We start from the raw sequence: 12,276 nt of genomic DNA, 5'->3' as shown, positions 1-12,276 counted from the left end.
TGAAAAACCTACCTCAGAGAAAACCCACTGAAAAACCTACCTCAGAGAAAACCCACTGATAAACCTACCTCAGAGAAAACCCACTGATAAACCTACCTCAGAGAAAACCCACTGAAAAACATACCTCAGAGAAAACCCACTGAAAAACATACCTCAGAGAAAACCCACTGAAAAACATACCTCAGAGAAAACCCACTGAAAAACATACCTCAGAGAAAACCCACTGAAAAACTTACCTCAGAGAAAACCTACTGAAAAACATACCTCAGAGAAAACCCACTTTCAAATCTCAGATTTTAAATGAAAAACCAACTTGTTCAATGTGCAATGACTACTTTAATATATATCTTAGATTGAATTGTAATGTCAATGTGATACAAACTTTCCAAAGTTATCTGGCTTGTTAACTTGAAACTTATAACTTGGTACTTCTACTAGTCCTTTGGCTCAGCTTTGCAATATTTGTATACTTTTACATATCGTCTAATACAAATATGGAAATAGTATACCAAAATAAAAACCCTGCTCCCAGATGTTGAATTAAGATGCCACGCGAGAAGCCACTTATTGTACGATGCTAGCCCCAACGGGTCAATTTTGGACGACATGTTTCGAAGAAATTAAAAGATTGTCCATAGGTGAGATGAGAAGAGGCCTTATTGCTTGGAAGTAGAAATAAATACAGTTTCGGAAACTCCTTGTAGACGCAGTCCAGGAGACGGTTACGTCCTAAAGAAAGTAAAATTTTAGTAAAACATGAGCATCAGGATAGGAGGTGGGTAGCATAGGGGCAAGCAGCGTGAGCTGCAGCCTCAGATACTCCATGGCTACTGTGTTGGTCGAAGAAGAGGGCCAAAAGTTGGGAATAGGTGCGAGCACACCCATTTAACGATGATACGACGAATGCTGCTGCCCAAAGCAATCAGCCAATTCCACCATATTTTTTCGTAAGGGCGCATAAGGAAGTTCCATACAAATCAGGGCAGTTTTCCTCTAGGACACACCAGCGAGCATTAAGTTTTAAAGGTTGGTAATAGATTTGAGCATACAACCGCCCGCCGCCTTCGCACTAAAACCCATTAAGTATTTGAAGTGCGGAGGTCTTAGTGTCTAGCCAGATAACCGAACCAAGTCTGACCTTGGATTCCTTCACGTTAAGACGCGGTAGAGGTAATGAATCATCGGCCTGTTGGTCCATTCCAAAAGGATGCTTGTATATAAGAGGCTCGTAAATGTATGTAGCAAATTCAGTGTACGTGAAAGAGTCTTCAGAATAAAGAACGCGAACGACTCCCATAATATCGCCGTCAGCGAGCTCCGCTTCGACGATCTCACCAATATCAGGGCTGATACTCAAATTCATAACTAATTTTAGTGGAAATAGTAACTAACCTCTTCAAAAATAGTAACCTAAAAGTAACTAAGAAATAACTTAAAAACCCACCACACGAGGTTTGTGATAAATTAAGCAGACGATCTTTAAGACGAGAAAAAAAAATGTGGCTGCCAAAATAGGAGTATACATAAGTTGGCTTAGGGAGCGGCCGTTACATTTCTAGGGAATTGGCCGGTGGCGGCCTCTCCCGCTGGTTTTGTAGCTAAACACGTTTCCCTTCGTTACGAATAAAGGATTTTGTTAAAAGACGGCATTTTTTATTTCTATGGGCAGTACTAAAATGAAATATGACACAATTAAATATGGTAAAATATTTTTTTCGTAGAGATAACCTAACAAATTTCAAAAAGTTACTTTTAGTAACCAAATTAGACAAATAGTAACTTTTAGTAACCGATTTAAAAAAAGTAACTTTTAGTTAAAAAAGTAACCCAGTATCAGCCCTGCAATATCTATCGGCTTGGAACGGTTGCTTTGTGACTTGCGTCAAACCAGTTAGTAGGGCTATTATTCTTGGCCAAATTCAACAAAGAAACCGGTTGTATATGAAAGAGTCTTGAGAACAGTTTATCGCCGTCGGTGAGCTTCGCTGAAACGAGCTTACCAATATCAATTTTCTTGGAAAGGTTTCTTTGTGACTTGGGTGAGCCAGATGGGAGGACGGTAGAGTAATTTCACATCGAAGCTTTGGTCATTTTATTCGTTTTTTTTTATCTATGCGAAAAAGCATGGAGGACCCCCTGATAACTCTTGGACGAAACTACCAAAAGAAACCGGTTTACTCTCGGACGTGAAGGGGACAGGAAAAGCAAATTAAATTAATAAAATATCTCAGGAACGACTGTGTTGATAACAGTTGAGAGAGCGATGTGTCTCGCACCCTTGGGGATTCACCGAATAACGCACCGAGTTGACTTTAAATCTGTAAGTAAGTTGACAAAGTTACCAATCAGTCTTTCCGCATCACACGAAGAAGAGGGAGCCCGAGGCACGGATGAAGGTTTGGCACAAGTCAAGAAACGGCTATAATTACCGTGAAAACTTTTTAAAAAGTTCCCACACCGAGAACCCAACCAAGAAGCGTTTTGGTAGGTCATTTTATAGTTAGTAACGTTTAAAATGAATTATAAAAAAAAAATTACGTAGGAACGCGTATCCTACTGTACCCCAGCTCATGAAAACGTTCGCCAAAAACAACCCGGCCTATTACAATACTTAAATATTAACAATAAAGTATAAATAACAAAAAAAGACCTGTATTATCAGCTTAATCCTCTGTTTCAAGCCATCAGCCAGTATTGTCAGCTGGGCAGTCTAATGGTAAAGTTTCTTAATTTAAAAAAAATAATAGTATTAAATGTAGTTTATAGCAATACCCATAATCTGAGACATTTAAGACTTGGCTATCATCTGTTTTAACTTTTAGGTAGGGTAACGACAACCACATGGCGTACCTATCGTAATTTTTTCATTTCCAACGTTTCCCACCAAGGGAACCGTGGCGCTTCGGCGCCACAAAAAAAAGTAAAAAAAAAAACACGTGTCGCGAATTTATTCGAGAAAGTTCGAGTTCTTTACTTGAAACACTCGTTTCAAATTTCAAGAGAATCGGCGTAATTAGGCCTATTATTATCGAGCATAAGGTCAATCTATTGAACATAAGAATGGAGAATCAAGGTTTGGATCAAATTGTAAGTTGAACTTTGTGTTAATTTTCACAAGCGGTTATTAAATAAAAGATAATTCGTTTGATTATGTTTTGCGCCTGTAATTCATCTTATTAGGCCTTGCCTCTGTAGATATTATTATTGTGACAGTTAAGCCTAAACGTGGTACACTGTCTGAAAAGTTAGTTCGTCCTATAATTTAAAGATTTAAATGGGGATATTTATTTTCTAGAAATGCTAGGAACAAAGTTCCTAGCTTGTTGAAAAGAACAGAAAAATCCCTATAAAACACATATTTTGACATAAGGAAACGTATAGGTTTTGACCTATTTATTTTCGTCTAAACTTTCCAAAATGTGGAATAGTAACTTTTTTGCCGCTTAGAAATTTGATTTTTAATTGTGATTTGCATATTCCTCTGGGTCGATTTAAATAGGAAAAGTGTTTGAATTTTTAAATTGCAACGAATAGTTCGCGAGCTACGGCCTTTTAAATATTAGGAGAGAATACGCATTTAACTAATTGGCGCAGCACGCAATACTAACATATCAAGAAGGTTGTTTCGGGGTCGCACTTTTATTCATCGACTTCTTGATATGTTAGTATTGCGTGCTGCGCCAATTAGTTAAATGCGTATTATCTCCTAATATTTAAAAGGCCGTAGCTCACGAACTTTCGTTGAAATTTAAAAATTCAAACCATTTTCCTTTTTAAATCGACCCAGAGGAATATGCAAATCACAATTAAAAATCAAATTTCTAAGCGGCAAAAAAGTTACTATTCCACATTTTGGAAAGTTTAGACGAAAATAGGTCAAAACCTATACGTTTCCTTATGTCAAAATATGTGTTTTGTAGGGCTTTTTCTGTTCTTTTCAACAAGCTAGGAACTTTGTTACTAGCATTTCTAGAAAATAAATTATCCCCATTTTAATTTTTAAATTACAGGACGAACAAACTTTTCAGACAGAGTGTACGTCCGAATGGGATACGAAATAGTTGACCTTAACTGTAACAACATTATTTTAGGTAGTACATCCACCAGGAGACGATTTTAAGGACAAAATTAATGGTTCTTCGGACGAAATGGACCGTGATGAGGAGAGACTGATCGTTGTTTTAGACGATGTCAAAGACAACCAAACAGCAATGATAGCAGCCATTGAAAACATGACTAAAATGAGCGAGAGAAGTGCTGCTGCTATCGAATCACTTGCCGAAAGTTCGAAAAGGACTGCGGATGCCCTTGAAGCCTTAGTAGAAATTCAAAATTCCAGGATGGAGGTTGAAAGGCGTAAGACCGAAGCTTTCTGCCAACTGGTCACGGTCATTACTGGTGGCCAGGTACAGTAGGGTTGCTACAGTGGTGTGCTTCACCGAAGGGGCCCTGGTCAATAAAATGTTTCTTTTTGTATTGTATTTGTATTTTATTTTTAATCGTATATATTTTTTAGTATTAATCTTATTACTTCGTAGTTTTAGAAATTCTACGGCTAGTATTAAAAACAAATATACACATACAACTTATCGGCCAAATAGTAATGTCCTAACAACATTGTCCAAATATATCAGTTTCGTGTAACCTGCTTTACTAATAAAAGCGAGAAATACCTAGATCCTTCGCGGTTTTAGCCACTCGTAGTGACGTATACAAAACACTTGACAATTGTGATTGTGAGAGTCTGAGACAGTTAGATGCATTGAGTTGGGAATAAATAGAGGTACAACTAAATCTGGCTGACGCGGGACCAATTTCATTCGATAAGGAGACTTTATCAACTTTATCGTTCTACCGTGGCGGCATCTGTCTCTAGTGGTGGAAACTATTGCAATTCTGATTCAGAAAATAATCGGCGGCGTTGAAAAAAATCGGCGGCTAAGGGGAAAAACTGCCCCCCCCCTCAGAAATAGCGCCAGCCTTTTAATAGACCGCTAGAACTTAAATTGTTAAACACATTTAAAAAATACATGTTTAATAGAATGTATTTTATTAAAATAGGAACCACTTGTTTCCAAAACAAAGAAGAGGTAACTTTGGTTACATACTATCAGATGTAACTTATTTAATCATAAGTGTGCCTGAAAGAATTTTTTCATAATGATACCTTGTTGCAAGGATATGACGTTATTGACGTCACTTCCCAGTCAATGACGGTTTTATCGTCATCAAAACTAGTTCTCGCGTAGGGGGGGAAGGAAGTTAAAACCAGTTTTACGCGACGTTAGTGCTGTATTTTCTTTGGTGGCTGTCAAAGACTATATAAAGTTACACGTAGCTTTATATAGTCTTTGGTGGCTGTGAAACAAGGTCTCATTTAAATTTTTAATACAGATATGTTAAACAGAGGCACACTTATGAGTAACTATGTCACATCTGATACTATTAAACTAAAACATTTACGCTAGTAATAACAATACTGTACTAATTTACTACCATTTCACTAGTATTATTATCTATACACTCTTTTTAGAAACTTTTGCTGGGCGCCGCCATTATCGTACAGACAACCAACGAGCCAGCCCTCTACCGCATAAATTTCATCCCCCCAAATCCGGTTTTTCCCCCGCATTTAAGTCTATTATCACAAATTATTTTATCTTTGTATCAAAGGAATTTTTAAAATGTAATAGAATAGTTATTGCTGAATGCAGCTGATACGTTTCTGTACTTATTACAAAATACGAGGCGAGGCAACTCCAAAGCCGTTTTCGTTTCTCTCTCTCCGATCCCAGCTATCTGCTGCAGAAAATCTTGGTGCGCGCGGTGCAGTGGTGCCAGATCTTTTGGAAATTATTAATTATTTTTAATTTTATAACGCTAGTACGGTGCACCCAACAGCCTAGGAATCGTAGCACTACCAAAAGAAAAATCTATGTAGTTTAGATCTCTAAACGTAATTATTATACTTTAATAATGGAAATTAATTCGGCGGCGGAAAGAAAATGTTTCGGCGGCGGCGGCGGTGGCGCCGCCGAAATTAAATTTATCGGCGGCGGCGTTTCGGCGTTATCTAAATAATCGGCGGCGGCGGCGTTTGATCGGCGGCGCTATCCTCTAGCCGTAGCGCACCTAGCAAAGCGGCAACGTTCACTTTTTGGCCATTCGCGGCGCGCGAATCGCGATTCACGTGCCAATTATTTAAAAGTTAGTTACTTGCGAATCCGCATCGCTGGATCCAGCACGTGACTTCCCTGGACTCCTTTCGATATCTGGTCTCCGAAATGCTGAACTAATTTCGATTCAGCCAAATCCAAGGGATCACCGATATAATTATCGGAAACCAAAGTTGTATATTGGTTATTTAAATCTTTTAACATGTGAACTTCCTCGTTTTCAATTACAGTGTCTTCAATATTATCGCACCAACCATTAAAAGCAGCTTTGTGAGCGAATCTAAATAAATGCCAAGACGATTCTTTATTATTTTTGGAAGTGGAAGCTGCGTTTAATTCAGCCCTCTTTTGATTAAATAAAAAAGGCTTTTATCAAAGCAGTTGGAAGGTTGATTTAAGGGGTAGTTCGGATCTATGAAGGCACAGATATTGGAAATGTTTTAGATTAAAGAGTTATTTTTTGGAATTATTTTAAAAAGCAAAATATATTTCTAAAATAATTTCCATAAATTTTCCCTCACCTTTTATATATTTTAAAACCATTTCCTTAAATTTGAGCCTTGAAACTGTAACAGTAAACTGAGAAAATTTTAAATTGTAAAGGATTACGTGTAAAATTACAGCATTTAAATTGCTGAAACTCATTATAGAAACTAAACTAGTAAAGAAGTCATCAATAAAAGAGATTTGCAATCAATTTAATCAAGAAAGTTATTAAAGTTAACATGCCGTACATTGTAAACCCAAAGTTACGACTGAATGACTTATTTCAATTTGACTAAGTCTTTCTTGAAAGTCCCTTTAACAATTCAAACAGGCTACTGCAGTGTAACTGCACACATTTCATCAGGCCTTTCTAGAAAGAAATGTGGTCATTTTAATGTAATGTCAATTTTTTTTACTACTACTTGACTTGGATCTTCAGTTTTTCAGGACCGACTGAATAACGTGGAAACTGAATAACGTGCATCCGGATTTACGTGGAAAAGTTAGTAAAACCTGAATAACGTGGAAACTGAATAGCGTGGAAACTGAATAGCGTGGAAACTGAATAACGTGGAAACTGAATAACGTGGAAACTGAATAGCGTGGAAACTGAATAACGTGGAAACTGAATAAAGTGGAAATGTTTCCCCTTGTCGTTGCTAAAAGTCGCCACTGACCAAATTTTAAAGGCGTCGTTTTCTATTTTAACAAGTTGGGCAAAATCATACAAATTGTTTCACTTGCTGAATTATTTAGTGATAAATGTATTATTGTTTCTTCTCTTTTCTCGAAATTCTTTTTATTCGATAATTATAGGGCCTATTTATGCATTGCACCGAAAAGATTTACGATTTTGTATAAATCAAAGGGAGGCAGATTTTTTGGCGGCAAAAGTATAAAGACAGCCCTGACTATAGTTTTAAAACCAAAATAAATAAATTTTAGAAAATAGTAAGATTTTATAAAACGAAAATTTCTAAAAAAAAGGGTTAATTAACAAATAAATATAAATTAAATATTATTATTATATTAATTATCTAAGAACGGGTGACACTATCTATAGAAAAATAAATTTTAGACTAGAAATTAAGTTTATGAGTGAACTGGTGGAACAATATTTATCAAAGGAAATTGTGTTATAGCCAATTAGGTTTAACAATTCACTATACGAGGTAAAATTTATGTAGTCGCAGATTTCTTTAATGAAGTTTAAAGAATTATAGTAAAGTTCGACTTGGAAAATCCATGACTTGAGCTATGGTCTGCAAGTGAGCGGGAGTGGTCAGCGAATGAGCGAAGAGATCTGCATGTGTTTGGAAAATCATTTTGCATCTTACCAAAACTCAATCGCAAGATAACATCACTGTTTCACCAAATAACTATGGTCTTTCTCCATATACTAAATCACAATCATTAAAATAATATTTTATTTTATAATTCTGATCAGGAATTTGATAAAAGTTCGAGGTCGGAAGTTATAGCGTCGTGGCTGGACGGGAACGGTTGGCGGCGGTGGCGGCTGGACGGAAATATCTGTCGGTGGCTGGACGGGAACGGTTGGCGGCGGTGGCGGCTGGACGGAAATAACTGGCGGTGGCTGGACGGGAACGGTTGGCGGCGGTGGCGGCTGGACGGAAATATCTGTCGGTGGCTGGACGGGAACGGTTGGCGGCGGTGGCGGCTGGACGGAAATATCTGTCGGTGGCTGGACGGGAACGGTTGGCGGCGGTGGCGGCTGGACGGAAATAGCTGGCGGTGGCTGGACGGGAACGGTTGGCGGCGGTGGCGGCTGGACGGAAATAGCTGGCGGGGGCTGGACGGGAACGGTTGGCGGCGGTGGCGGCTGGACGGAAATATCTGTCGGTGGCTGGACGGGAACGGTTGGCGGCGGTGGCGGCTGGACGGGAACGGTTGGCGGCGGTGGCGGCTGGACGGGAACGGTTGGCGGCGGTGGCGGCTGGACGGGTACGGTTGTCGGCGGTGGCGGCTGGACGGGAACGGTTGGCGGTGGTGGCGGATGGACGGAAATATCTGGCAGTGGCTGGACGGGAACGGTTGGCGGCGGTGGCGGCTGGACGGAAATATCTGTCGGTGGCTGGACGGGAACGGTTGGCGGCGGTGGCGGCTGGACGGAAATAGCTGGCGGTGGCTGGACGGGAACGGTTGGCGGCGGTGGCGGCTGGACGGAAATAGCTGGCGGTGGCTGGACGGGAACGGTTGGCGGCGGTGGCGGCTGGACGGAAATATCTGTCGGTGGCTGGACGGGAACGGTTGGCGGCGGTGGCGGCTGGACGGAAATAGCTGGCGGTGGCTGGACGGGAACGGTTCGCGGCGGTTTCGGTGGACGGAAATGGCTGGCGGCGGCTGGACGGGAACGGTTGGCGGCGGTGGCGGCTGGACGAAAATAGCTGGCGGTGGCTGGACGGGAACGGTTGGCGGCGGTGGCGGCTGGACGGAAATATCTGTCGGTGGCTGGACGGGAACGGTTGGCGGCGGTGGCGGCTGGACGGAAATAGCTGGCGGTGGCTGGACGGGAACGGTTCGCGGCGGTTTCGGTGGACGGAAATGGCTGGCGGCGGCTGGACGGGAACGGTTGGCGGCGGTGGCGGCTGGACGGAAATAGCTGGCGGTGGCTGGACGGGAACGGTTGGCGGCGGTTTCGGTGGACGGAAATGGCTGGCGGCGGCTGCGCTGCGGCTGTACGGGAACGGCTGGCGGTGTCAGAACTCGTTGTAGAAGCGGCTTATTAGACTCGGAGTCGGAGTCGGACTCGTTCTCCCTCCCGGATAATATTTTATTGTATAAATCTGATCAGGATTTTGAGAAAAGTTCGATCGGAAGCTATAGCGTCATGACTGGACGGGAACGGTTGGCGGAGGAGGCTGCAGGACGGAAATAGTTAGCGGTGGCTGGACGGGAACGGTTGGCGGCGGTGGCGGCTGGACGTAAATAGCTGGCGGTGGCTGGACGGAAACGGTTGGCGGCGCTTTCGATGGACGGAAATGGCTGGCGGCGGTGCAGACTGGATGGGAACAGTTGGCGGTGGTGGCGGCTGTACGGCAATGGCTGGCGGCAACTGTGACTGGACGGAACCGCTGGCGGCGGTTGCGGCTGGACGGGACCGGCTGGCGGCGTAAAGACAGGGACGTACGACGGCGACAGAACTCGTTGTAATTATTTTTTGATTTCTTGTATACTTTCGGTAATAGTGTTTATATCATAGATAAAAACTAGCCCGCGTTGTTTAAAAGTATATAAAAAATAAAATTAACTTTTATATAAATAAACTTCGAGCGATACATAAGAATTAAATATAATTTATACAGATCATAGAATCAGTGCTTCCCTAGCTTTTTAAGTCCAAGTAAAATTATTTTGAGAGTTTTAATTGTCACTTAGTGTAATTTATTTATAATGAACTAATAGTCATCCAGGGAAGTTCCCGGTGGGAAGGTGTGCCGTGTCGATGGGGCATTACCTCGTTGAACCACGACGGCGAAGCGCTGGATTAAGTAGTGACGGATCGAATCCTACGACCTATAGCGTTGGTCAGTTCCAAACCGAAGGAGCCAAGAGTTTCGATGGCCACTGCTTTAAACATATAGTGTTACTCAAGCGCCGAGTATTTGGATCTCTTCTTCGTTTCAGCCTGGGTAGCGGCTCAGAAAGGGGCTGTTGAAAAATTAAGATTCAAACAGACTTAGATGAAGTCAGTTATCTAATTATCTTAGTATTAATTAATTCTTTTAGAATATGTATTGGTAATTTATATTCCCCTATATAACATATCCAAAACGAATTTAATTTAATAAAACTACGGCACGTAAAGTCAAGAAACTCTACAACATCTAAAAAGTGCTGAATGTATGAAGTATTTTGAAGAAGCAAAACTTCAAATAGAAACGTTTGCCCGAGAAAAGGAAGTGTTAAAAAAATAAGGCCGGAGAAACCGAGAGAAAACTGTTAAATCTGAGGGGCAGGTCACTTCCTTGATTAACGACGCACCCCTCGAAAGATTAAATCCGATTTAATCGTGATTATTTTGATTAAATACAATTTAATCACGATTCTGTTCATTAAATCACGTTTAATCATGATTCTGTTGATTAAATCACGTTTAATCATGATTCTGTTGATTAAATCACGTTTAATCATGATTCTGTTGATTAAATCACGTTTAATCATGATTTGAATGTTTAAATCTTATTTAATCATGTTTAGAATGTTTAAATCTTATTTAATCATGTTTAGAATGTTTAAATCTGATTTAATCATGATTAAACGAAAAAATCTGATTGAAATTTCAAGTCTGACGTATTGAACATTCGAATTACATGTAATTAATTATTACTAATGTGCTAAACATTACTCCTTATACGCGACAACAAGATGGTCAAGAGCAGTATTTTCTATAAGTCAGGGGAATTTATATATTATAATCGTTGGTGTAGGTCAAGAGTATATAATATTAACACTAATGGCAAAAGTATACAATATAACAACCGTTCCTGTCCTGCCGCAGCCGTAAACAGCCGTTCCCGTCCAGCCACCACCGCCGTAAACCGTTCCCGTTCAGACACGACGCTCTAACTTCCGACCTCGAACTTTTCTCAAATTCCTGATCAGATTTATAAGAGAAATATTATTTGGGAGGGAGAATGAGTCCGACTTCGAGTCTAAAAAGCCGCTTCTACAACGATTTCTGACGCCGCCAGCCGCTCCCATACAGCCGCCGCCAGCCATTCCCGTCCAGCCGCAACCGCCCCCAGCGGTTCCGTCCAACCGGCACCGCCGCCAGCCGTTTCCGTCCACCGAAACCGCCGCCAACCGTTCCCGTCCAGCCACCGCCAGCTATTTCCGTCCAGCCGCCACCGCCGCCAACCGTTCCCATCCAGTCTGCACCGCCGCCAGCCATTTCCGTCCACCGAAACCGCCGCCAACCGTTCCCGTCCAGCCACCGCCAGCTATTTCCGTCCAGCCGCCACCGCCGCCAACCGTTCCCATCCAGTCTGCACCGCCGCCAGCCATTCCCGTCCAGCCGCAACCGCCCCCAGCGGTTCCGTCCAACCGGCACCGCCGCCAGCCGTTTCCGTCCACCGAAACCGCCGCCAACCGTTCCCATCCAGTCTGCACCGCCGCCAGCCATTTCCGTCCACCGAAACCGCCGCCAACCGTTCTCGTCCAGCCACCGCCAGCTATTTCCGTCCAGCCGCCACCGCTGCCAACCGTTCCCATCCAGTCTGCACCGCCGCCAGCCATTTCCGTCCACCGAAACCGCCGCCAACCGTTCCCGTCCAGCCACCGCCAGCCATTTCCGTCCAGCCGCCACCGCCGCCAACCGTTCCCATCCAGTCTGCACCACCGCCAGCCATTCCCGTCCAGCCGCAACCGCCCCCAGTGGTTCCGTCCAACCGGCACCGCCGCCAGCCGTTTCCGTCCACCGAAACCGCCGCCAACCGTTCCCGTCCAGCCACCGCCATGTTGTCAGAATTTATAGCCCGCTGTACCGGTAAAATCAAGAAACCACACCAGCGGAGGCCTGTCATCAGAATGCCCTACGCCAGCGTCCACAAGCCCGGACAGGTGACAAAACCAGCACGGGTAGCAGAACCCC

General features: G+C 42.7%; 1 protein-coding gene across 1 annotated transcript; it reads left to right on the top strand.

Annotated features, from left to right (window-relative positions):
- Window positions 1-2,974: 2,974 nt before the first annotated feature.
- Window positions 2,975-4,481, top strand: LOC149963021 (uncharacterized). Its single transcript, XM_090170434.1, has 2 exons — window positions 2,975-3,087; window positions 4,092-4,481. Exons 1-2 carry the CDS (start codon window positions 3,061-3,063, stop codon window positions 4,413-4,415), a joined length of 351 nt encoding a protein of 116 aa, XP_090026560.1. The 5' UTR covers window positions 2,975-3,060; the 3' UTR covers window positions 4,416-4,481.
- The last annotated feature ends 7,795 nt before the right edge of the window (window positions 4,482-12,276 follow it).

This window comes from Leiobunum rupestre, chromosome 1 (assembly GCF_980474605.1).
Source record: "Leiobunum rupestre chromosome 1, qqLeiRupe1.1.hap1, whole genome shotgun sequence".
Classification (NCBI taxonomy): Eukaryota; Metazoa; Arthropoda; class Arachnida; order Opiliones; family Sclerosomatidae; genus Leiobunum; species Leiobunum rupestre.
Note: the sequence above shows the minus strand (reverse complement) of the source record. Positions and strands in the feature narration are given on the sequence as shown.